The sequence below is a fragment of the Phyllopteryx taeniolatus genome, chromosome 7 (assembly GCF_024500385.1).
Source record: "Phyllopteryx taeniolatus isolate TA_2022b chromosome 7, UOR_Ptae_1.2, whole genome shotgun sequence".
In the NCBI taxonomy this organism is placed as follows: Eukaryota; Metazoa; Chordata; class Actinopteri; order Syngnathiformes; family Syngnathidae; genus Phyllopteryx; species Phyllopteryx taeniolatus.
The window spans coordinates 8355154-8382018 of NC_084508.1; the positions used below are offsets into that span (position 1 = coordinate 8355154).

The following is a 26865-nucleotide window of genomic DNA, read 5'->3' on the forward strand; positions in this document are numbered from 1 at the left end:
GCAGATGCTACTCTGGCATGAGTGGCCAGTATATGCAAATAGTGCAGCATGGCGAGACAACTACAGTGAGTGCACGGTGAGTAATACATCATTGGCCCCACAGAAATGTGACAACGAACTCAAGTCCAAAAATTGCCAGCTTGTTGTAATGGAATTATAGGTTAGCTGTTTAAGAAGTCGATTGCAAGAGGGAAGAAGCTGTTGGAATGTCTACTAGTTCTAGTTTGCATTGATCGGTAGCGCCTACCCGAGGGAAGGAGCTGGAAGAATATTTCTTGAAATTCCCATAAGCACTTGATCAGTAATAGCGCATTGCTGAAAAACAGATTAGGTAAGGAGCGGTTTCTGTATCAAGGAAATGGCCTTTAAAACCAGTCAGACAGCTTAGCCACACCTGCAAACATTGTTGTCACTTAAGTATGGGAAAACATACTCTGTATTTATCGCTCAATCTTAGCACTGCGTGCATGGAGATGCAGACCTTTTAGGTCGGTCTAATAAGTTCCACTTGCTTTCATACCACAGCTTTCCGAATGGTTCCTGGCCAAGGCAAGAGAGTTCTGGAAAACAATAATCGACGTGGACCTCAGTAGAGTCCTGGGGGTTGGTTTACCTGTTCATTTGGACGAGACGTAAGGGAGAATGGCACACGAGGAGGGTGAGTTTATTCCTATACCTGTAAATTCGACACATGAACTTGTCAACAAGGTGCATGTACATTAGGGTAATCCAAAAATGTATGAAAAGGCGAAGACGTTTGAACACCTAAGCTCCACAAGGCTTATTTTCTTTCCTTTTGCCAAGTAGAATATACTGTAAAAATGTGCAAATTAGCCGTGCAAGCTGCACTGCCAGAATCAGAATCATCTTTATTGGCCAAGTATGTCCAAAAAACACACAAGGAATTTGTCTCCGGTCGAGTACGACAACAGACAGAGAACACTTTGGAGACAGAAAGACATTGACAAAAAAACAGTCACTGAGCAATAAGGGGTTCATAGTTTTCTGGTGATGCCAGTGCAATTTTTTGTGAGCAAAACGGCTTGCCCAAAGTTTTTTGGATGTCTTTCTTGTATATGCTCACTTCCTGCATGAAGCTCCTCGTCCCTACAAAGCACCAAGGAACAATTTGCAGTTTCTTCAAAGAGTTGAAAAAAATAAATCCCATGTTTGCTTTGTTTTTCTAAGTTTTTTTGTTTTTTTTTTGGGTGGAGCAGGGTGTAACCATTCAAACTGATACTGCATACAAACCAGTAAGACCGGAAGAGGAAGAACTGTTGATTACCGTCAGCACTTCGTATGCTTCAACAATGAGTCTCCTCAGTTCCCAAACGTTTATTGAATGTTGTTCAAAGAAACGGTGATGGAACACAGTGCTAAACACGACCCTGTCCCAGCTTTTTTGGAACGTGTTGCAGCCAGAAAATTCAAAGTTCATGATTATTTGCTCAAAACAATCAAGTTGATCAGTTTGAACATTCAATATCTTGTCTTTGTAGTGTATTCAATTAAATATAGGTCGAACACGATTGGCAAATCATTGTATTCTGTTTTTATATTTAACACAATGCCCCAACTTCATTGGAATTGGGGTTCTAAATTTCGTTTTGTTGATGACACAAAGTTGGCACCATGTAACTGGAAGAGTGGCATTCAGTGGTTATAATTAGCAGTTTGGGTTCCAACCGAAGCCTTGGGTATTTACAGTAATTGTGGTGAGTTCGCGTGGCACGGTGACCGACCGGTTAGAGCGTCAGCCTCACAGCTCTGAGGACCGGGGTTCAATCCCCGGCCCCGCCTGTGTGGAGTTTGCATGTTCTCCCCGTGCCTGCGTGGGTTTTCTCCGGGCACTCCGCTTTCCTCCCGCATCCCAAAAAACATGCATGAATTGGAGACTAAATTGCCCGTAGGCATGACTGTAAGTGTGAATGGTTGTTTGTTCCTATGTGCCCTGCAATTGGCTGGCAACCAGTTCAGGAGGGCGTACCCCGCCTCCTGCCCGGTGATAGCTGGGATAGGCTCCGGCATGCCCGCGACCCGCGTGAGGAGAAGCGGCTCAGAAAATGGATGGATGGATGTTGTGAGTTCTTAAACCTTTGGTTTTTGCGATAATACAGTCGATCTACATTTGTATTGCTCAACTTTTGTACTCTTAATCATTCTTAAGTAATGTAATTAATTTGAATAATGGAAAATAATCAAAATAATAATACGTCATTGAAACAAATATTAAACTCACCCAGATTACATTAAATAGATAGCTAGATGGATAGATACAGTAGATAGATAGATAGATAGATAGATAGATCGATAGATCCAAACCCCAATACAAATGAAGTTGAGACAAAAACAGAATAGATTGATTTGCAAATCCTTTTCAACCAATAATCGGTTGAATTCTGTACACTACAAAGACAAGATATCGAGTGTTCAAACTGATGAACGTTATTGGTTTTGTGCAACTATTATGTCATTTTGAATTTGATGCCTGCAACACATTTAAAAAAAGCAGAGACAGGAGCAACAATAGACTGGGAAAGTTGAGGAATGCTTTAAAAAAAACACCTGTTTGGAAAATTCCACAGGAGAACAACATCTTAACTGGAAACAGGTGAGGGTCATGAAAAGGAGCATCCCCGAAAGGTTCAGTTGTTCACAAGCAAAGATGAGGCGAAGTTCACCACTTTGTGACCAACTCCGTGAGCAAATAGTCCAACAGTTGAAAAACAATGTTTCTCAAAGTACAATTGCAAGAAATGTAGGGATTTCTTCATGTATCCATGATAACATGAAAAGATTCAAAGAATCTGGAGAAATCTCCACACATAAGCACCCAGGCTGAAAACCAACATTGAGTGCCCGTTACCTTTGATCCTTCAGGCGGCACTGCATTAAAAATCAGCACCATTTTGTAAAAGATACTGCCACGCAAGCGCAGGAACACTTCAGAAAACCATTGTCAGTTAACACAGTTGTTGCTTCATCAACAAATGCAAGTTAAAACAGTACCATGCAAAGCGAAAGCCGTATATCAACAACACTCAGAAACGCTGCCAGCTTCTCTGAGCTCATCTAAGATGGTCTAACGCAAAGTAGAAACGTGCTATTGTCTTACGAGTCCACATTTCAAATTGCCTTTGAAAATCATGGCCATCATGTCCTCCGGGCCAAAGAAGAAAAGGACATCGCAAAGGTCAAAAGCCAGGATCTGTGATGGTATGCAGGTGTTACTGCCCATTAATGCTGAAAGGTACATACAGGTTTTGGAGCAACATATGCTGCCATCCAAGCAATGTATTTTTCAGGGATGTCCCAACTTATTTCAGAAAGACAGCGCCATGCGACAGTCTGTATGTGTTACAGCAGTCCAGATCTGTCTCCAATAGAAAATGTGTGGCACATTATGAAGAGCAAAATATGACAACGGAGACCACGGACTATTGTGCAACTGAAGTTGTACATCAAGCAAGAATGGGAAAGAATTTCACCTACAAAGCTTCAACCAATAGTGTCCCCGGTTCCCAAATGGTTATTGGGTGTTTTTAAAAGGCAAGATGATTTAACACAGTGGTAAATATGCCCCTGTCCCAGCTTTTTTGGAATGTATTGCATCCATCAAATTGAAAATTAGAGAATATTTGCCCCCAAAAAAACAATGTTTATCAGTTTCAACATTAAATATCTTGTTTTTGTAGTGTATTCAATTGAATGTAAGTTGAAACAGATTTGAAAATGATTGTATTCTATTTTTATTTACTTTTTACACAATATCCCAATTTGGGTGTTGTAGATAGATGGATATATAGATACTTTATTAACCCATCAGGGAAATTAAATAGGTGTTTACATTAGAGACGGACGGTCTCAGCTTTCTATTATAACTATGCTTTTATAACGCTGCTTCCTTGTCTGACAATTATCAAATAAAGTCATTTTGCTTTGCAGAGATAAAAGAGATGCCGGAGAGAAGGCTGGTGCTGATCGGTGGTAGACGGGATGGTAAAAGCTACTCGGCCAACACGATACTGGGAGAAGAACGGTTCGAATCCGGCCGGACTCGAACAGCTCAATCCGAAGTGAGACATGGAATAGTGGGGGGCCGGAACCTGGTGGTGGTTGACACTCCGGGATGGAAGAGCTCTCCCTCCCTCAGCGAGATCCCAGAAAGAGACAAGCAACAATTTAAGCTCTACGCATCCAAGTGTCCACCTGGACCGCATGCTTTCATCCTTGTCATCCCCACGGATTCTAGGTTCTCCTTCAAGCAGAGGAAGATAGTGCAGGAATACATGAAGCTACTGGGTTTTCAGGCGTGGAGATACACTATGGTGCTGTTCACCTATGGGGACTACCTGGGCAAGAAGACGATTGAGCAGCACATTGAGCGTGAGGGTGAAGCGCTCACCTGGCTGATAGAAAAGTGCCAGAACAGGTATCACGTGCTCAACAACAAGGACAAGAACAATTCATCTCAGGTTACTCAGCTGATGGAGAAGATTGACGAAATGGTCGATGACAACGATAACAGATTCTACGTGCTGGACAATCACACATTCCACAACATCAAGAAAAAGCAAGAAGAAGTGGCTCAAAAGGCCGAAGAGCGATCGAGGCGGGCCTTGGAACAAAGAGAGCAAATGAAAATGATTGTTTCAGGTAAGTAAAGCACAAGTAAAAAAACACTGTCTACCTTCTTTTACCTTGTTCGAGAGAATAGCACAGCTTATTTAGCAGATAACTTGATTAGCTTTTCTTTGCTAGGTTTGATAGAACACAGTTTACTACCTTGTATAAGAACCTTACTAACCACTAATCCAAACTACACTTCCACTTACCAAATGAACATTGAACTCATTTAGTAGCTCATCAGTAGCATGGTCATTTATAACCATAGGTATGGTGTTCTTCAAGTCAGAGTCTTGACGACGACAACCTCTTGTTTTTTTTCTGACAAAATTAGAAATGGAACCCATCCAGCAACTTCGTATTATTCTCCTGGGCAGCCGCTTTGTCGGGAAAACCTCCGTAGGGAACACCATCTTGGGAATCAAAGAAAACGACGAAGGAACAACAACGCTCTCACAGGTCCTGCGGGGCTCAGTGGGCAGGACCGACATTACAATTGTGGACACTCCAGGTTGGCGGAAAGGCTTCCCCGCGTGCGACACGACAGAAATGATCAAGGACGAGGTGCTGCAAAGCATGTTCAAGTGCCTCCCGGGCCCCCACGTTTTCTTGCTGGTGATCGACGCAGATGCCTCGTTTAACACCCGGCACCTGGATGCAGCCACCTCTCATGTAGAGCTGTTCGGAGAGGGTGTGTGGAAACACACAATGGTGGTGTTCACCCGAGCAGACTGGTTGGACAGCATAGAAGAATACATTGAGGGTGAAGGGAAAGCCCTGCAGTCTCTTATGGAGCAATGCAGTAACAGATATCACGTGCTGGACAACACCAACGAAGACGACAGCACCCAGGTTGACGAGCTGCTGGAGAAAATCGCGCTGACTCTGGCAGGGAACGGACGGCGACATTTTCAACCCGATCAGAAGATGATGGAGGCGTTGATGGAGAGAGAAAAAAAAGTGGAACACGCCGCCAAACTGAGAAATGAACGCAAGGACACCAGGGTCGTGAAAGGTACGATCACAATGTCTCATATGTTCTGAAATGAAAAAAACTAAACAAATGGTTGACACTGTATATTATTGCAGCTTTCCATAGTAAAGCTAATGCCTGAGAGCGCCATAGGAGGATAACAGAATGCAAACTCACATCCATAGGGCATGCTTAGCTACTGCCATACTTACTGTTTTTCATTTGATTGTTTTAAAGCTATGGCTTAGAAGTATATTTTGAAATAGTTTTACAAAGAGTTACTGTAATTTTGACTTTACTACTGTGTGTGAGGCGCTTATTGAGAGACTACAGTTCTGTGTTTTGGCCAATGTACAAATTTGTGTTAATTCACCGCCGTACGAATGGAACTCCGCCTTAAACCGAGAATTTTTGCCACCTTATTATATTTCCGTCCCCCTCACAGGTTCTGCCAAAAAGCTGAACAAGCTGAGAATTTTGATTCTTGGTGAAAAGATGTCAGGAAAGACAACAGCAGCAAATTGCCTCCTGCGGAGCAAAGTGTTCCCCACGAATGACGAGTGTCTGGCCGGGGAGGCGCAGGTCGCTGGCAGGCAAGTCACAGTGGTCGACACCCCGGGCTGGTATAGCGAGGCCCAATGCACCTGGGCGCAGGACCGAGAAATAGTCCGAGGTCTGAGCCTGAGCCCTGAGGGGGTCCACGCTGTTCTGTTTGTGATTTCCCTGGATTTCAAATTCACCAAGGCCAATCAGGAGACCCTGGAGGATCATATTAAGCTCTTTGGCGACAGCGTCTGGAACCATACAATGGTTCTGTTCACAAACGTGGACACCTTGGCAGACAGACCCCTGGAGGAGTATATCGAGAGGGAGCACAGAGCGCTGCAGTGGTTGGTAGACAAGTGTGGAAACAAATACCACTGTCTGAACGTTGCAGAGACAAGCAACAGTCGCCAGCACGACCAGCTGTTTGAGAAGATAGAGGAGATGTCAGCAAAGAACCAGGGCCGCCTCTTCCGAGCCGACACAAAAGACATCCACCTGAGGATTGATGAGAAGTTCCAGAAGAAGAAAATCAAAGATACTGTGCAACATTTGATAGAGCAGGGGTTCAGGAGCCGAGAGAGGGAACTGTTTATTGACTTCAGGGAGAAGTTCGAAAAGCTGCATCAGGACATAAAGGAGATTGTCCCCGCTCCAGTGGCACTAAGTAAGTACTATTAAATTCCATTATTGATCATCTTAATATTCCATGCTATTCATGTTTGCTCTTCATCAAGGCAGAGGTTTCAAGGGCAAGGTGAAGAAGAAATCTGTCCTGTCAGATATTGAACAAGTGATTGAAGAGCTGAATAAGAGCATTTTCAAGTCACTGCCTCTTTGTCGGAACAGCATGGACTTTGGAGTCCCTACCAGTACGTAAACATACAGTATCTCATTGTGCGCATGTTAGTATTAGAGCAATTCTCTTTCAAACTGGTACCTGTCCATAGGGAAAATGTTCTATCCTTATTGATCTGTCTTTGTGTTTTCTGTATGTCAACGCAACAATTGTTAGCATGTTAGCATTTGTGCTATTTCCATTCAAAATAGTAGCTTACCTCAGGGCGCAATGTAAAATCTGTATTTATCGGACACTTTTTCTCCCCGGGTTGTCATCTTGGTAAATGCTAGCCCAACCAACAACTGTTAGAATTTGAGATTTTCTCTTTCAAAGTAGTTCCTGACCACAGCTCTGTAAAACCTGATGACTTAGTTCACCGCAAAGATTCAAGACTTTGACTCAAGACTCAAGGATTCATTTAAGTTTAAAGACAATAACTCAAACAACTTAAGTACAAGAAAATATTTGATTTGACTACAAGTAACTCAGATATGTTATTAAGTAACACAATTGGATTGGGTTTGACTCATTATTGCTTATTATATTTACTTATTTACTTGATTATAGTGAATTTTTGTATTATTAATGAATATGAGTAAAATGGTAAAAGGGCTTTTGCCTCAACCCCGATTTGCGAGTCACAGATTAGGCCCATTTAAAATTTCTGCAGGAATTTTTCTTTTGTGTTATTTCAGTCTGCACAATCTAAGAGCCAATACCTTACAATAAAACTAATTATTATTATTATTATTAATACACTGGCAATAATACTTGTTACAATGTCAATATTTATCATTATAATTATTATTAGAAGACTATGTAAATTGATACACAATATAACAATTTACATAGTCTTCTTATAGTATTTACCAAAATAATAAACATAAAAAATGAAGTCAGTCAAAACAGTGTCATCAGTGCCTGTCTATTAGAATGTCTTCATCTTCTCATTTGCAGTGAATGGATCCAACCCAGAAATGGACAAATGTCTCAAATGGATGTCTATGCTTCAAATCAGCACAAATCAAGACTCTCAGGTCACACTCAACTTTTCAGAGTCGTCAGGATACAGATCTGAATTCTCCTTTGCGCAGGATGACTGACCTACATCGTGTCATCAGCGTACCAATCGGGAAAAGGGTGTTTTATTTTATTTATTTATTACGAAAACATGCTTCTTCGGTTAGTTCAAAAACTCAAAATTGTCTTAAGGCCTGAATGTACGTGTGAATAGTTGTTTATGTGTATTTGTGTTTATTTGGCTGGTGACCAGCCTCTCACCCAAAATTATCTGGGATTTATTTTATTTTTTATTTTTTTGGGACAAATCTTTATATATGAATTTTCTTTTTCCTCACGAGATCATTCAACACACAGTCTGTTCAAAATGTCTAATCAGAAAAAAAGGTAGGAAGTTTTTCATTTTTTTTATTTTACACCGTGCATAAACAACAACAACAAACTCAACATAAGTCCGAACCACATATTTTGCAAACCATTTTTAGAGATAATCCATAAACACCCATTATAAATGAAAAAAAAAAAAAAACTAAAAAACATGACAATAATAATAACAATTAAAAAAGTTGAATAAATCAAGACTGATTGGAGGAGGGGATAATCTGCTCAGTCTGGGTGAATATTAGTTCTACATAAATATTCCTTGAAGGGCTGCCAGGCAGTCTTTTATACCCGAGTACCTGAAAGCAGTACTTGAGTTAAAGTACAAGTATTTTCCCCGGTGGAAGTTACGTCACCTTATAGAATATTACTTGTGTAGAAGTTGTAAACTCCCACTCCGATGATACTTTGTGTTGCACACCACATACAGAACCAGATCACACACGCAGGCATGCAAGGAGAAATTCAGAGTGAAAGACTTGCCGCACCACTTGGGCTGGCGAGGGGGCGGTCGGGATGATGCCTCGCTCGAGGACACCTCAGCAGTGGCCGGCAAGCACACTAGCATCTTGCCAACATCTAGTTGCCATTTTTACATTTTTGTCTGTAGTGGGACTTCAACCCGAGTCCTACGACGCCACAGTCCAAGTCCTTACAGACTGAGGTACTCCTGTCATCTATCAAAGTAATTTGATTGAAATGTAAAATGTCTATATATATAGCAAGTGGTTAGAATTTTTATTGTTTTTTATTTTAATTAAAATGTTTGAATTTTTTTTTTACTTCAGTGGTGTAATTAAAGACCCTCCGTGTTGTCCAATGATTGAAGGTAGCTGTGGACGGATAAATCGGATGAAAGTATTTCATTTCTTTTTCAGTGCAAGTTGTGAAAGACCATTTTCAAACCTGAAATTAATAAAAGCACATCAAATGTATGGTATATTTTAGGAGTCTGTGTTAGTTGTGTACCCCAATTTTGTTTATTTTGTGTTGTGCACACCAGATGCTAAATCTGGTGCAAGCATCTAATTATGTCTTTTGATATAGATTAATGTTTAAGCACATGGGCCATGAACTTAACATAAAAAACTTTTAATAATTTCTCGCAGTTGAAGTAATAGTTGTAGTAGACAGGAGGTGGTATCATTGGGGTAAAATAACCAAAATAAGTTTGGTAGATTGATATTTAAATCAAAAAATGTGTTTCTTTAATGTTGAATCTGTGTTTACATCTTCAAAACATCATCTTTTCTCATAGTATATGTCAGTAGAGTGAACCCCCTTCTTTTGGCGGGGAATAGGGAGCGAGCCTGCCTGCGAAATAGTGAAAATCCACAATTTAATTTAGGCCCACCCAAAAAGGTTTGTAATAGCCTATAGATGCCACGGGATGGCAGCAAAGCAACGTTTCTATTAGACACGGCTATGGCCTAAATAAATGAAGGTCTTCCCTTCAGTTAATCATAGTTGCCTGACACAGAGATGCCACCAGATTTCGTCAAAGCACTACTTTTGGATTACACCTGGCTTTGGCCCGAGCACGAAATCGTTATCCATTCGATAATGGAGGATATGTTCCCCCAATAAATCTGTGAATACCAAACCGCAAATCTATTTCAGGAAAGTGAAACCCCACTAATTTGTCTTCTTTTTCAGAAATGGACGATGCAGATGAATGCACGCTAGAACAGCAATGCACGTTTTCTGATTTGTGACCTGAAGCTCAATAAAAAAATAAAAAAAGTGTCTGACGACGAACCGCTTCCTCATTCTTGTAAGAACACACAGCCTTACAGTTAGATAGGACCGCTTGCCACAATACATTCGCAATTTTTTGTTTCTCTTTTTACATTTTTACAAAAAGTTCCAAGCCCCACATTGTTCAGAATTTCTAAATATGTGCGTATCCAATTATTGAAGTCTTTATTTCATTAGAACACTGTATAATGGCTTTTTCAGAGCTAATTTTTTAAATACTGTATATAAACAGGTACACACGCTTTTTGCCTTGAGTGTGAACATGAATTTGTAGATTTGTTGAAAGTGAAAAAAACTCCAACTAAAACCATAATGTCGGAGTCATACAATTTGTCCTACATGCCTAAGATAATGAATTAAGATTCCGGGGATAATAATAAAGGAGTGTATTTTATGAATGAATTTATGGCAAGTCGATCGTTTACCTCCACTAGAGGACAGCAAAATATTGCCTTTCTCGTGTCGTGACGTCAATTTTATGAGCCGGAAGTAAACTAATAAACTCCGATGACTTTTCATGATCGACCAAATATCAATTTAAAATATTCACAGCACGACAAGGTAAGGGAAATGTGGCTGTTTGTCTGGGTTACTCATACAGCGTCTCGTCATTTTTATTCGTAATCCATGCAAACAGCGTTCTATTTGCAGTCGAAGTGCGGCTGTTGTTTTTTTTCTCAGAATGAGCTGCCTGGTGTTTATTGGGAATGGAGCGAATTAGGAAGCTAACTCACTTTTCCATTCGTTTTGTCAAGTGTCACATCACACAGACTGTCAACTCGACTTCTAGTTATTATTTACAACTTCATTTTGTGTGTGTCTGTCCCATACATTAAAGAGGCCTAACCATAAATATCTCTCCTTATATGGCGTGACATACAGATATTGGGGAAAGTCTCCTTCCGAAACAGTAAAGGATGGTGAGTGATTCATCGGTTTGTCAATGTCTAAAAGTCTCATCTTAAGTCACCGTATCATATTTCCATATGACGTATGGAAACATTAATATTATTCACTGTAAATTACTGAGCATGACCACCTTCCCTATCTTTTTGATTGTTCACAGCACGGTCGAGTGAAGATTAAGTCAACTGCCCAGCAAGAGGAGGAGAAAAGAAAGGAACGGGAGAAGAAACTTAAGATCTACACGGCGGCACGAGACGCCTGTTTTTCCAAGGTGCTTTAGATAACAAAGTCAGTCACCTGAATCGTTTAGAAAATTGGCGGTCCCCCATCATATCGCGGTTCATCTGCAGTGGCCACACTGAATCGCACTTTTTTTGTGTGTGTGTCTCACGTATGTACTTGTCTGGACTGCAGGCAGGCCACTCTTGTACCCGCACTCTTTTACTACGAAGCCACGCTGTTGTAACACGTGCAGAATGTGGTTTGGCATTGTCTTGCTGAAATAAGCAGGGGCGTCCATTAAAAAGACGTTGCTTTTATGGCAGCATATGTTTCTCCAAAACCCGTATGTACTTTTCAGCATGAATGGTGCCTTCACAGATGTGTAAGCTACCCATTCCATTGGCACTAACACTGCCCCATACCGTCACAGATGCTGGCTTTTGAACTTTGCGTCCATAACAGTCCGGATGGTTCTTTTCCTCTTTGACCCGGAGGACACGACGTCCACAATTTCCAAAAACAATTTGAAATGTGGACTCGTCGAACCACGGAACCCTTTTCCACTTTGCATCAGTCCCTCTTCGATGAGCTCGGGCCCAGAGAAGCCGGCGGCGTTTCTGGGTGTTGTTGCTAAATGGCTTTTGCTTTGCATAGTCGAGTTTCAAGTTGCACTTACGGATGTAGCGCCCAACTGTATTTACTGACATTGGTTTTCTGAAGTGTTCCTGAGCCCACGTGGTGATATCCTTTACACATTGATGTCGGTTTTTGATGCAGTGGGGAGGGATCGAAGGTCACGGGCAGTCAATGTTGGTTTTCGGGCTTGCCGCTTACATGCAGTGATTTCTCCAGATTCCCTGAACCTTTTGATGATGATATGGACCATAGATGATGAACTCCCTAAATTGCTTGCAATTGTACATTGAGGAACATTGTCCTTAAACTGTTGGACTATTTTCTCACGCACGTGTTCACAAAGAGGTGAACCTCGCCCCATCTTTGCTTGTGAATGACTGAGCAATTCAGGGAAGCTCCTTTTCTACCCAATCATGGCACCCACCTGTTCCCAATGAGCCTGTTCACCTGTGGGATGTTCCAAACAGGTGTTCGATGAGCATTCCTCAACTTGTCCCAGCTTTTTTAGAACGTGTTGCAGCCATAAAGTTCCAAGTTAATGATTATTTGCTAAAAACAATCAAGTTGATCAGTTTGAACATTAAGTATCTTGTCTTTGTAGTGTATTCAATTAAATATAGGTTGAACATGATTTGCAAATCATTGTATTCTGTTATTATTTATGTTTAACGCAACGTCCCAACTTCATTTTAATTGGGGTTGTAGTTACGTGGTAGTTTTATTGACCGTACTTTATTCATATTCCCTCTCACCATAGAATTATATACCTTAGTCATTACTGCCATCTAGAGCAGTGGTTCTGAAAGGTTTGACACCTCGTACCGCCTTAATAAATATGAAACTCTCCAAGTACCACCTACAATAGAAATTGTACCTCTGTAACTGTTTGAAAGCGAACAGTTCTAAAAGATTAAATTCAACGGTAACAAATGTACTGTGATGGATTTAAAAAATGTTTGAATCACTGTAAATTTATGCACAGTCTGAACGTTTAATCCTGTGATACTTTCGCATACCACCAGAGAGAGCCCGTGTACCACGACTAGTACTTACTCATACCACACTTAGAAAATCACTGATCTACAGGTCATTTGAGCACAAATCACTTATTGAGCCTTTCTTTTGCATTTTGTGTGTGTGTGTGTGTGTTCAAATGTTTACAGTGTTTGTTTTGATCAATTGTATTGTGTTTAAATCCTGTTGGAGTGTTAAGTGTATATATAAAAAAACCAAAAAAACATATCTCTCAGGTTTTCACCTCTGGCTCGTGCGGCTGGAATGTAATAAAGTGCAAAGCTATAATGTTGTTATGACAGAGGAAGGAGGGCGTTCGTGACGCAGAGGCTCTCCACTTGACCCAGCAGCTGCTCTCTTCAAACCCTGACTTTGCAACCCTTTGGAATTACAGAAGAGAGATCCTCATGCACCAGGAGACTGTCAAGTGAGTTTTGCCCACCATTTTATATTCTATATGGTATATATTTAGCACGTGCGGTCGACTTCTGTTTGCAGAGACGAGAGCGAAGTGCAAAAGATGTATCAGGCCGAGCTGTCTTTTCTGGAGTCTTGCCTGAAAGTCAACCCAAAGTCATACGGCAGCTGGCACCACCGAAGCTGGGTCTCGGAACGGGCGCCTCAAATGGACTGGGTTCGAGAGTTGAGCCTGTGCGACCGCTGCCTCAGCCTGGATGACCGCAACTGTGAGTGATGCCATTGAAAGAAAAGATCCTATCAAGCTTACAGGGTTTTTCCTGGCTCAAACGGAGGCAGGCAGGTGCGGTACAATTGGGATCATTTGCAGAGGTCCGTATGCCACGTCCCCCAGTGGCTCAAACATTTTTCTGCAGTTAAACCCTGCTATTCGCGGGGGTAGGGACCGAGCCCTGCTGCGAATCGCCAAAATCCGCAATTAATTGAGGTTTATTATTGTCAATAGATGCCGCAAGATGGCAAAACACTTTTGTCTGAATGAAGTTTCTCAGCTCACTTCAACATAGTTCCTTGGTACCTAAATGCCACATGATGGTGGCAAAGCAATAATTATAATTTTTTTTTTTGCTTTGGACAGAGCACAAAAGCAGCGACTAAATTCGTTTTCCCAATGAATAACAGAGAATAGTTTCCGAGAAAAAAAATGAAGACTGTTGGTAAGACTGTTGGTAATAAATGAATATAATTCCATGGAACAGGAAATTTAATTTAGGTTGTAAATGTAGGTCAACGCTTACACAGCAGTGTTTAGACCAGCACAGAAGGCCTTGTTGGCGTTTTCATGATTTCAGAAGTTTTAGAGCCAGAGGCACCTGGAAAATAGGTGAACACGGCTCCCTCCAATTTATGGGGAAAAATCCTGGAACCATTTGTCCATGTTGCATTTTCTCCGCCAGTTCACTGCTGGGATTACCGCCGGATCGTCGTGAAGAAATCCGTCGTTCCCGTGGGAAATGAGTTGGAGTTCACGGACCGACTCATCGGCTCCAACTTTTCCAACTACTCCAGCTGGCATTACCGCAGTACCCTGTTGCCGCTGCTCCACCCGCAGTCTCCCGAAGCCGCGCCCCCGTCGGGCTCCTCGCCGCCCTCGCCGCAGACTCACTCGCATCGCGTCTGTGAAGAGCAGCTGCTCAAAGGTAAACCCGCCGCAGACTATCCAGACGGTATTACACAGCACCCGCCAACAGGGGGCAGAGTGAGTCTAAAATTCAAAGAAACGTATCACGCTGCTCCAGGTTTTGCACTCCAGCAGACCCAGAGTTTTGCTGACTAATATTTTCCCACCTGCATACTTGTACATGAGTAAGCACTGTACCTTAGAGTGGGTTTACAGTATTCCAAACGGACGAAATGGTGCGTGTCAAGAAAGTGACGGAGACCGTAATACACTACACTAATTCCCTGCTATTCGCACCACCGAAACAGGGCGAATATAAAAAAAAGCCTAATTGACCGCCACCCCCCCCACCCCCCCATGTACATTATTGACCGTATTAATAGTTGAAACCAGCAACCACATTCAGAACCAAAGCAAGACCAATCTGTAATAAGATGACCATTTATTAAAACAGTTACTTGAGGGTTATTAATGTCCACAAATCGAATCTTGACACAGAGCAGAACGTGAAGGAAAACATTTTTGCATGTAAAAATGAATTACTTTATTCACCACAGCGTTATGGTGAGACATTTTATTACTATTTTAGATGTAAATGGTTTATTTGCATCTTTTCATCTCTAGAAAAGCTCCACATTATATCAAAACAATATATTATTATTATTGGTCGTCCCCATCAACCACATCCCCCCCAGTTTTGAGGGGTCGGTCCTGTCTAATGTACATGAGTCACTGCTCACCTTGCTAAAGTCGCTAACGCCGTTAGCTAAGGCTCATCTGTGCTTCCAACGCTGCAGCTCTGCTTAACCTTTGGCTTGGACACGATGGTCCTCAAATTTAAACTGAGGATTTGCTGTAGTTCAGTGCTAGTAGGTCGGCTGAGGGAGCTTGCTGCCCTGCACCGACTAAATGAATGGGGCAGAAATGAAAACATTTTTTTCACAGGAACCTGATCACATTGACATATCTTTTTCGCTCCAGAATATGAGCTTGTGCAGAACGCTTTCTTCACCGACCCCAACGATCAAAGTGCTTGGTTCTACTATCGGTGGCTGCTTGGCAGAGGTTTGTTTAAGTGTGTGAGAGTGTGGTGTGGAGTGTGTTTATGCACCCAAAAAAATTAAGCTTGTGTTTCAAGGCCGAGCCAGTATCAATATAGTAAAACAGTTTATATCTCCAATAATACTTAAATGTATAATTTCATATTCACCTGTGGCTGGAAAGCAACGCGTGGAGAGTCTCTGTTACAATGAAATGCACAGGTGCAGTCAGTGAATGGGGCGATCGATCATTGCCAACAGCCTCATCAAATATTCACTCTCTCTCTTCATTCCCCTTTTCTCTTGTTTGTGGCCATCCGCTTCTTCTTTGACAATTGTGGCACATTTTTGCAGTTCAATTAAAATTACACAGACGCTATGTGGAGACAGTAGTCAGTTTCAACATTGCAGTACGTCGGTAGATGTGCGGTGCTCGATCACTTGGTGTGTGTGTGTAAGTTTTTTTTTTAGGCACATTTAGCTGCCTCTGCTAGGTGTGCGGCGGACCTAAGTGTGTTCTTGTGTGTGTTTAAGTTTCTGAGTATGTGTGCGTCCGTGTTTTTAAGTGCATGCGTGCGTTTGTGAGTATGTTCAAGTGTGTGAGTGTGTTTAAAAGATGTGAATGTGCTGAAGTATGTGTTTTAACTGCATATGTATGTTTCAGTATGTGAGATTGTTGAAGTGCATGAATGTGTTTAAGTGTGTGTGTGTGTGTGTGTGTGTGTTTGTTTAACACTGCACTGATGGCAAAACTTAAATGCATCTTTTGTTTTTGTGTGACAGCCGAACGTGAAGAGATGATAAGTTGTGTTTTCATCAGCCGGGAAGACGAGAGGGTAGCTGTCGGCTTTTCAAGGCCAGTCAATGTGGGTTACGAGTCCCTGCTTATATTGTTGATATTTATTTCATTTTCTTGTTAAAACAAAAAACATTCTCTGCCTGCTCCCATTCAGGCACAGTCCGGTGGCCTTCTGCTGGTTCTCGACGGCCAGCCGCAGCAAGTGGAGTGGAGGAGTGTCCACCCACGATTTAAACACAGTCCAGTCTGGGTATCCTTTTGTGCCCAAACTGGATTGGATTTTGGCAAAATTACCAGGCAATCAAAATCTGTCCATCTAATTTCAACAGTGCTTGTCCTCATTAGGTTTTCCGGGTGAGCTGGAGTCTATTCCATCAGTCTATCCAGTCATTCCATCCCCACCATTCACACCTGTGGACCATTTACCGTTAAATGAACCTAACATGTATGCTTATGGTATGTGGAAGGAAGTCAGAGAAAACCCACGCAGGCACAAAGTGAACTCCACATAGGGATTTGGATCTGGATCTGGATCTCCTGACTGGGAATCAGGGGTGATAAGTGCAATGCTGCCCACAATGGTTGTATATATGTCTAGATTTACAGACTACATTTGAACCGTGAATTGAAAACATTGGAAAAGTTGTACCAAAATGTGCCTCAAAAGCCAAAACAAACTTGGTCTGACAGCTCAGGGAGTTGAAGCCCATCCCAGCTGACTTTGGGCGATATAATCATATTCTCCCCGTGCTTGTGTGGGTTTTCTCCGGATACACCAGCTTCCTCCTACATTCGAAAACTACTTGGCAACTGACAATTGACAACTCCAAATTGTCCATAGTTGTGAATGTAACTTTGAATGCTTGTTTGTCTTTATGTGCCCTGTGATTGGCTAAGGACCAGTCCAGGATGGACCCGCCCGCTCACCCAAAGTCAGCTGCGATAGGCTCGAGCTCACCGTCGACCCTAATCGGCGAATGGATACTGCAGCAAACTTTGCTGCCTTACAGTTTCAATTCCCACAGCACCCTGATTAGCCCTAAATTAATTCATGCTGAAAGATTGTCTGTGCTGTGAACTGAGATTTTTCCTTTTAACACCATCGCAACAGGACTTCCCTCTGCATGCTTCCCCCCCTCCCCCCCTCTCTTTAGTTTAACTTGTCAGGAAATGCTGACACAGACTGCCACCGTGTTCACTTAGAAGGACAGAGAACTGATGCCTTTTGGGAGGGAGCTGCTTTTGTAAAGTGCAATTCCATTCAGTCTCCCGACTTGCTCGCGGCACCAGACATGGCCTGGAAAATGCGTGACCAATTTTACTTTCATCCTTTCTCTATGCCGTTTAACCTGATTGGTGTCTTAGTTGGATGTTGAATTACTACCTGCATAGCCTCTGTTCCAAATGTGCCTAGCATACTATAGGGTTGACATAAATCATGGCCGGTTGCTCGTTGGTAGGACAGTTTTGTTGAGTGTTACATTTAAGGATCCAGTAAAAAACACATTATTGCTGAGGGATAGGAACTGAGCTCTGCTGCTTTGAATAGTACAAAAATGTAATCCCCCCCACCCCGTAAAATGAAACCTTAAATATTTCACAAGCTACAGTATGATCCAAAACCTCTTAAGTATCATTTGTAACAAATAGATGATTTGATTTTGAAAGAAATACACCCGCTAAAACATAAACATGCAGTAAAAAGAGTTCTTTCTACACAGAGCACAGTGAAAATTGTTGATACCCATATGTTAGAGAATGAAAAAAGTTGAAACTGGTGAGACTTGAATTATAGACAAGTCAAAATGATTGTGTGAAAATGTTGTTGTGACGATTGTGGGTTTTTCTTTCTTTAACATAGGGGTATCAACAATTTTGCCGATGTCGTGTGTACAAAGAAAAGAACACTGCTGTGAAAGAAACAGCAGGCTCGGTTATGTTCTGGGGATGCTTTGTGAACTCCGGCAGGGTATGTCAATCCTGTGCTCAGCGTAAAGAAATCGCCAGACTATCAAGGCAGGCTGGAGCAAAATGTGCTGCCCAGTGTCAGAAAGCTTGGTTGCAGTTACAGGCCATGGGTCTTCCGACAGGATAAAGACACAAACGCACAACTCATAAAAAAAATCAAGAATGGCTAAGACCAAAACATTGGCCTTTTCTGAAGAGTCATCTGTGAAAGAAACTTAGCAAAAGGAGTTGGAAAATTCACTAAATATAGCGAATATAAAGTCGCTCAGTTGGTGTTCGCTTGTTTCGCCTACACACGTGCACGTCAAAATAAAAGCACCAGCCACGGGCCAGAAAGTTCTTTCAGGAAGGCCCTCGTGGGAGCGGCAGGTCATTGACAAAGAACGGCGTCTTCCCATCTCTTCTGCGAAAAGTAGCCTCTTAAGCCTGCTAAAAAGCAAATAGTCAGTGGAAAAAACCCAGTGTCCTCGGAGGAGCAGTGTGATTGAGAATGCTTGATTTATCAACAGTTAGTGTGCTTTCAGATTAAAAAGAAAATCCCTTAAAGCTAGTCGCATGCGCTGCCACTCTTCACCACCTGCTTTAGTATGCAGATCCACGCCGTGGGACCGGGTTGCCTTTGCGCTGCCATGATCACTTGTATTTGGTTACAGAGTTATCCTTTTCCCTTTTTAAAATTCCATTGAATTCCATTTTTCTCCTGTTAAATATTCTTGACCACGACTCAGATATGCCATCTTCCCCCCGGATCCATCAGTGACATCGCCAATGAGCAGAATGTGACAGTGCACTGGTCCGAAAAACACGCTCGTCGGGACTGCGCGCTGTACACAGGTGAAGCGCTGATTGTAAGCGTCCGTCGCTTTGTGGCTAAATGATTCAAATGGACGAGCGCAGAGAGTGAGTGTCACTTAATTAGCCGAAGGAAATACTCTTTTCCATACAGTTGGTGCAGTTGTGACCCAGAAGAAGAGCACGGTGAGCTGAAAAGGGCCATCATTGTCAGGAACTGTACTCTCACCTTGACTCTGACTTAAGAAAAAGTGCTTTGTTCTTTTCCCCCGTTAGGTTGTTTTATACCGCAATGGGATATAGCCCTGCCTCCAATAGGGAAAAATCGCAAGTAATTGACACACTCAAAAACTGTTTTGAATTGCCTATATCTGTGGTTCTCAGAGTGGCACGAGTACCACTCGTGGTGTGCGGGCTCCCTCTCGTGGTACCTGAAAGAATCATTCATTAAATGTTCAAACTTCACATAATTTTACAGTAGCTTCAACTTTTTTCAATCCAGTACCGTTCAGTTGTATTTAACTTTTGATTGCAATACAATTGCATAAATTTTTGTTTTCCAACTTTTATTTACGTACATATTTTAATGTCCAATACAGTTTTAGTTGAATCATTATTGTACGTATTGTTTTTTAAAACAAATGTTTAATGTTCTGATGTTTCAGCTCAATTCTTCTGCTAACTACCCAGGTTAAACTTAGCTCCTCCCCGACATACATAGATGTTCGCCTCTTGGTCGAGCGGTATCGCGTCAACGTACTTCCTTGACACTAATTACTACTTCCCTATTTGATTAGGCTTGAGCGCCGTTTTGTGGCGTCTCGGGTGTTACAGAAAGAGCCCAACAATACACGAATAGGTGCATTTTTCAGTGAATGGCTGGGGGGGCGGGGGGGGGACGAACTGCGATTGAGGGGATTGGTGTTTTTTAATATTTAAGGTAATTCTGACTTTACTACTGCATTAGCATGCCACTTATAGACTATGGTGCGTTGCGACTGTCTAAGAATGTTTCAATATTAGATAGAACATTGCCTGTCATGTTTAATAAAAGTTTGGTGATGTGACAAATTAATTCACTTTCAGTCATTATCCACAGCACAAAAATGTTTTGAAATTAGCAGTGTGACGAAACCGCTTCACGTTGGTACCTGAATACAACATTTCCAAGATCACGAACTCGTTTGCTGGGCGGCGTAAAAAAATATGGTTGCTTCTCATGTTCTCATCTTTTGCAGTCCAATACTTACTGTAACCAATTGATTAGTGATGAACTGTAATGCATTCTGACTTGCGTAAAAATTTGGGATACGGAACTCTAAACCGAGGACCCCCTAAACGAGCTTAGTTATATTTGAAAAGACTGGTATTGTTGTGCGACTTTTAAAACAAGGTGCCTCCCTCAGGACGAAGTGAGAGTTGGTGTCGCGATTCTGCCACAGATCAGGAACTCTTCAGGTAATGATTTAGTAGATGATGAAAGTGTGCCTCTTTCCACACCTGGCAAATTCTTCATAGAATATAAAAGTGTGTCTTTTTTTCCCCCCACAGGAGTGAGCTCTCTGTTGAGAAGAGCTCCGTGCTGCAGTCTGAGCTGCAATCATGTAACCAGCTGCTAGAACTGGAGCCGCACAATAAGTGTAAGGGCTCTTTCGTTCCGTTTCTTATTTTTTTGATTTGGACGGAGCTCAGAAGTCTTATTTGCTGCTCGGTACTGTCTCGCCCTCAGTGCGATTAAGAAATAATGAGTTTTTGGAAGGACCTTGCAGCAAAGGTGCAGTTTTCAATCAGAAGTCGTCTCCCTGTATGGGTAAATGTATTCCGACACATGGATAATTGTGACATTGAAAGGAACGTTTCCCAAATTCTTCCTTCCAACCTGGAAGCATACAGTTGTCGAAAATGTGTTGACAAAAATGAAGATTTCATCGGGAAAAAAAGACTTTTGTCTGAGTACAAATGATTGGGTCTCAAGAGTGCTTGGCCAACCATAATGTTTGAAATTGCACAACGAGTAAATCTTCAGAGGGGGGGTGCTGTCTGCGGTGAGCAGTTGCTCATATGCATGAGATAGCTCCGCTCCCTCAAAACAGGTGACTTTCAGGAACTAAGAGGTCTGGTCTGGTTGAATAATAATTAAGAGCTTTTTGTCTCCCTGGATATTGTAATTAAAGGGGACATATTAATATGAAAATATTACCTTGTCAACGCTTGTACACAAATACACAGTTGCGTCTCTGGAGTGCCTCCTCAACCATCAAGTGTGAAATTAAAGAACCAAGTAAACGCCGCTGTGAATGGCTGCCTCTGAGCAAGCTGCTGTGACTTTGTCACCATTTGTATTTTGGCAATGTGTCCGCTGCATGCGCCCCATGCACAGATCCGCATTACACGGGGTCCTTAGTTTACTACGGTCCATTATTTGACGGTCAGAGTTTCTTGGGCCGCCTAAGAATACCTTGCCACGCGGCACAAGAAGGCACACTCAGTGACTTAACGTTTTATTGTTTTGTTATAAAGACGTGGTGTTTTTGATGCTTTTATTCATACACTTGGGAACTGCTCCAAATTGTGAAGAAAAATGCATAAGTCTGTAAGATTCAGGAGAAACTAAGTGTTCTAGTTTGAGCGATAATTGTCAAGTTTCATTGTAAATAAAGTACAAAATGAGACTGAGTGTTAGATTCCAAAAGCAGAATGTGTTTTTCATCAAGCATAATCAGATTATTGATCCTTTTACATAAAACTTAAAATTATCCTTCTGCTAAATGACATTTCTTTAAAATTTACTATGTTATTAAACTACAGAATATTGTGAATTTTTTGGGGTTTGCCGAATCACCATTTGTGAATTTGCCATTTTTAGGGGGGCGATCTATTACTGGCGAATTTTGGAAGTTGGTTCCCCGTATATCCTCTCCTTTTCTCTGCAGGGTGCTTGCTGACCATCATCCTACTGATGAGGGCGCTAGACCCCCTAGGCTACGAGAAGGAGACCCTCGCTCATTTCCAAACTCTCAAAGTGAGCAGAAATTTGGTGTCCATTCCATTAATTGGAGATGTTTTCACGTGCAACACACTCATTACCTCCTCTCCCTCAGGTAGTGGACTCCATGCGCTCATCCTATTACAGCGACCTGTGCAGCAAGTTTATGATCGAAAACACCATTTTGAAAATGGAGTACGCTGAAGTGCGCGTCTTCAGCGTCGCCAACAAGGTTTCAAAATGCTTTGCCGCCCCTCTGTCACCTGGGGACGTCCGTGGTGTCATTTCTGGCTTGTTTCCCCGCCGACAGAACCTGACCACCTTGTGCCATTTGGACCAGCTGCTCCTCATCACTCACATCAATCTGTCCTCTAACCAGCTGCGACGCATCGCCGCTCACTTCTCCATGTTGCAGTGCTTGGAGGTAAAAAAAAAAAAAAAAGACACAACCCCTATATTTTTCCTGTCGGCACTCTGCTTGTTCCATTTGCTCACAATTGTTCCTTTGTGTGCTTTGCAATATGTCCCATTCCACTTCATGCCGCCCGATACTTATACTGTAGGTGTTGGAGGCTGATAACAACTCCATAGAAAATTTGGAAGGTGTCTACTGCCTACCCAAGCTGGAAGAGGTCCTCTTGAAGAACAACTGTATCCTTCGTACTGCGACAGCTAACTTGAGGGCAGTTGTGGTGCTCCAGCTATCCATTTTCTAAAAAGGATTGTCCTTATTAGTTACTGGAGCCTATTCCAGCTAAGAGGTAGGGACTAGTCGTATGTAATCCGCAGGGCACATATTGTCAAAAAACATTCACCAATATTTACACCTATGGATAATTTGGAGAACATGCAAACTCCACACAGAGAGGTTCGAACCCAAATCTCCTGACTCCGAGACAGATGTTCCACCGGGCTGCCTCATAATTGTGACTTCTATATTTATTACCTCTGCCAAGTCTGAAATGTGCCGATGTGGTTAATTAGATTGTAGGAACAAAACTACGTAACCTGCCAGCGGCACACACTGGTTAGCAGCACATCTGCCTCACAATTCTGAGTTTATGGGTTTGAATCTCAGCTCTCGCCCTCCTGGAGACTTTGAATCGCTTTTTCTCAGTTCCTCTGGCTACCTTTCACATTCCAGAAAACATGCATGTGAGCTTGATTGAAGATTCTAAATTGCCCGTAAGTGTGATTGTGAGTGTGAGTGTGAGTGTGAGTGTAAATGCTTGTTTTGTTTGTATGGCAACTGCCTCTCGGCCATAGCTAGCGAGGATAGGCTCCGCCTCCCGGCACAGGATAAGTTGTATAGAAGATTAATGGATGGTGGTTTGTCTATATGTGCCCTGCAATTGGTGTGTAACCAGCCCAGGGTGCTGCTTGCCCGAATTCAGCTGTGATAGGCTCCAATGTACCCACAACCCTACTTAGGATGATTGCTATAGAAAATGGATGGATGGATGTATCAATTGCATAACTAATTTTAAACTGTGGCACTTTCGGTGCAGTTGCAGTTCGTTTGCATTGGGACCAAGCGGGTTAGATCAAGCAGCCGGAGCTGCTTGGGTGCAGAAAAAAACGGAGTTTAATGGGTGCAACATCCACTTCGTAATGGCAATTGCTGCCACCCGCAGGACGAGAGGGGTACATAACGGATTCGAACTGATGCTTTGGCTGGTCTGCGCTCCACAGGGTCATTTTGTCGTGGGTTTTTATTGTACTTTATTCAACCCAAAAGGGAAATTGTCTTGACACCGAGGAGCAATGTCAGTCGTAATTACCAGATTGTCCATCTGCCATTGGGAATTGACCTCGCAATGACAAATCTTTCCAGACTGCGCTACAGCTGCCAGCATTTTTCTTTTTGTGTTCATTTGTTTGGTTTTGACCAAATTAACAACATTTTATGCAAGAAGTCACATTAAGAGCGAAAAAGTCAACCCAAATAAATAACCCTTGAAGGCGAAAGGAGCTTTTTTTGTGGTGCGGTGTTATGTTTACATGTTGTCATTAAGCTCTCGGGACGTCAACAGCATTACGGGGCCGAATGTCATTTAATCTCCCCGCACAGTTGGCGGTGACTCCGGAAATGTGTGAGCACGCCTGGCTCATCGCTGCAAAACAAGCGCAAGCATGTGACTGTGTGCAAAGGGAGTCCATGTTTAAAAATAAATAAAATGTTCTTTGCAGGAGGCACAGTGAGGTTTGTGGCCAGTGAGGCACTAATATTTGATTTATGAGCCAAAAAGCCTGCCGTATTTGCAATTGAATGAGCAGTCAGATATTAAAAAAAAACCCCAAAAAAAACAGATCGATAGATGGCATTGTTTTCACACACATGGGACGTTATTTGCAGCGGTTTAGAGAGCGCATATTAGCTTTTGCAATTTCCTACTTAATTAAAAGGCTGCTGATTAGTGTTGTTTCAAACTTTTTTTTTATTACAATGCTCAAATCTTTTCAACAGACCGTTCAACATATTTAAGTTCAATATTTAGTTTGTAATTAGAATTTCTGATTATTTGTTTCATAGTCTGATCTCATTTTAGGTCAAATTAAAAACATGTTTGCTTGTAGATTAATTCCATGCGCCTCTCCCTCTGGACAAGAGTGTTACTTTCCTATAAAAGTCCGAATTTTCTTCTGCACTTCAAAAGTCTCTCCATTTAAATAGAGATTGTTGCCAGTAAAGAAAGTCTTCCTTCATCCGTCCTGTTCCGAATAAATGCTTTGGGTCTTTTTAATGGCAAGAATGATCTTTCTGCATACATAACTTTGGCTTCACTGGTTTATTATTCTATTCCCTTTTGAGGACCTCAACATGCCGAAAATGTACCAATTTGTATATGCGCAGGTATCCTGCAAAAAAAAAAAAAAACAATTATTTTCGGAATCCCTAATGCGACGCTTCCAAAACTCATTCAGCAGCGGCTGTGCTCGATCACAATTGAAAATGCGGGTGGTAACCCGAAAGGAGCTGAGCACAAACCATTCAATTCCAGAGTTGTTGTAATTGAAAGACAAAGTTCTTGTTATGCCAAGTCAAGATTTAGTTTGCACACTGATTGTCCAAGTTACATTTGGAAGAAATTATTCTTTGAAAGGCTTAAATTGGATTTTTCAAAATTAAGTCATTAATTGTCCTTTAAAAAAAAAAAAAAAAAAAAAAAGTCTTAATCCTTAAATCCGCCATTCAAAGATTTTCAGAATGTGCAGTATACGAAACGGCTATATTTGTCCATGCAATCTGTTTAATGAATTTGTGAAAGCCTACGGTGGGGGTATTAAAAATATATAGAATTTTGCATTTGTTAAAATATTGTCATAAAATCTTGAGCCCCTATTGGCCGCTCCATCCATTGATCTGTTTTTTTAAAGCGCTTGTACTTACTGATCCCGGATGACATTGAGCAAGAGGTCCTTCATCACCCACTCTTCACAATCATTTGTAATGAATGAGAGGTCTTACATTTGCCTGAAATTGCCAGTTAATGTGCTCTGAATTTTAGTTTGCAATTAATGAGATGTATTTTTACATAGGAAAAAGCAGCGAATGGCATGGTGGGCTTGAGTGTTTATGGCAAGTCTGACCACTAACATGCATGTTAGTTAAATTGAAGACTCTAAATTAGCCTTTGGTGTAAATGTGAGTATGAATGCTTGTTTGTCTATATGCGCCAGTCCATGTAGTACCCTGCTTCTCGCCCCAGAATCAGCTGGAATAGGCTTCAGCCTGTGACCTTGAACAAAAGTGTGTGGTGTTTTTCCATCTGTTTGGTGTCCAGGTTTTGATTGAGTGTGTCGTTGGGCTGCGTTGGGCCTACAGACGATGAGGCGTATTCATCGCCGCGTCTCTCCTAAACGACACCCCCATAAAAGGCTTCTTCCCTAACCCGACACGCTCAGACATCTCCACTCTGGCGGCGCTCCGGCCGCTCGCCTCCTGCCCCAAGCTGCGGCGCCTCGATCTCCGCGGCAACCCCGTCGCTCAGAGCGCCGACGTCGAGTCGCATCTTGCCGAGCTCCTGCCTTCCGTGGCGTGTCTCCTGCTCTGATGTGCCGACAGCGGGAGTGGGGCCGTCACTCAAGGACGACGCCGCTGCCGCCGGCCTGTTTGTGAAGGAGTGAGTGGGTGATTTCTTGTATTTTTTTCCCCAAGGTGTGCTGCCACTTCCACTTGTTTGGGGGGAATTCAATCAAAACAGCCCCCACTCATCTGAAAGCCTTTGAAGGTGCATATTAAAACATCTTTAATGAAAGGTTTGTGCTGTGTGCGTGCGTGCGTGCGTGTGCATGAGTCATAACCGATGTTTGTCAAAATATGTGTATAAATGAAGGTCTATTAATACTCCTAAATGCATGCCGCAACATCTCCAATGACGGAACAAATTGACTGTGTGAGTGTGTGTGTGGGGATGGATCCGCATTGATCTACATTTTATAAGCTTTAAAGACACCTAAAGCAACAATGAGGAACCGGAAAGGCACTCCAAGTACCACCACCACCGTCGTCATGAACGACATTAAAATACAGAAGCATCTTGGAAGTGGACGTGTTCGTCCTAATGAGACGTGGGGTATATTCCTAAAAAGTGTATTATTATTATTATTTTGGGTGTTTTTGTATGCCGCTGTAACATACTGCACTGTTTGAACACTAACAAGGAAAATTGAAAAACTGTAACTAGATAATTCAAATCAAATATATTGGATATGAATTAAAATCCACATTGTAACAACAACAACACGACTATTTTAATATT

General features: G+C 42.1%; 2 protein-coding genes across 4 annotated transcripts; both read left to right on the forward strand.

The window, feature by feature from the left end:
- The first annotated feature begins 411 nt into the window (after positions 1–411).
- On the forward strand, positions 412–10142 carry LOC133481049 (GTPase IMAP family member 8-like). The gene is made up of 6 exons (XM_061779935.1): positions 412–658; positions 3946–4656; positions 4961–5641; positions 6045–6809; positions 6880–7014; positions 7941–10142. The coding sequence occupies exons 1-6, from the start codon at positions 643–645 to the stop codon at positions 8084–8086; spliced, it is 2454 nt and encodes an 817-aa protein (XP_061635919.1). The 5' UTR covers positions 412–642; the 3' UTR covers positions 8087–10142.
- A 440-nt stretch (positions 10143–10582) lies between these two features.
- rabggta (Rab geranylgeranyltransferase subunit alpha) lies at positions 10583–26365 on the forward strand. Of its 3 annotated transcripts, XM_061778311.1 has the most exons (17): positions 10583–10703; positions 11025–11062; positions 11209–11319; positions 13223–13347; positions 13419–13606; positions 14294–14536; positions 15499–15582; positions 16341–16423; positions 16511–16606; positions 19053–19158; positions 20523–20574; positions 20668–20756; positions 22050–22138; positions 22218–22334; positions 22413–22526; positions 22666–22753; positions 26009–26365. In XM_061778311.1, the coding sequence occupies exons 2-17, from the start codon at positions 11060–11062 to the stop codon at positions 26155–26157; spliced, it is 1737 nt and encodes a 578-aa protein (XP_061634295.1). In that variant the 5' UTR covers positions 10583–10703; positions 11025–11059; the 3' UTR covers positions 26158–26365. The 3 variants fall into 3 exon arrangements, with proteins under 3 accessions (XP_061634295.1, XP_061634297.1, XP_061634298.1); XM_061778313.1 differs by lacking the exon at positions 15499–15582; XM_061778314.1 differs by lacking the exons at positions 10583–10703; positions 11025–11062; positions 11209–11319 and having other exon boundaries at positions 13221–13347; positions 13393–13606.
- The last annotated feature ends 500 nt before the right edge of the window (positions 26366–26865 follow it).

Excerpts from the sequence above, each read along its gene's own strand:
- LOC133481049 (XM_061779935.1), top strand. Across the intron at positions 5,642-6,044 it reads GGACACCAGGGTCGTGAAAG|GTTCTGCCAAAAAGCTGAAC; the intron begins GTACGATCACAA and ends TCCCCCTCACAG. Across the intron at positions 7,015-7,940 it reads GGACTTTGGAGTCCCTACCA|TGAATGGATCCAACCCAGAA; the intron begins GTACGTAAACAT and ends TCTCATTTGCAG.
- rabggta (XM_061778311.1), top strand. Across the intron at positions 13,607-14,293 it reads CAGCCTGGATGACCGCAACT|TTCACTGCTGGGATTACCGC; the intron begins GTGAGTGATGCC and ends TTTCTCCGCCAG. Across the intron at positions 22,754-26,008 it reads GGTCCTCTTGAAGAACAACT|ACATCTCCACTCTGGCGGCG; the intron begins GTATCCTTCGTA and ends CGACACGCTCAG.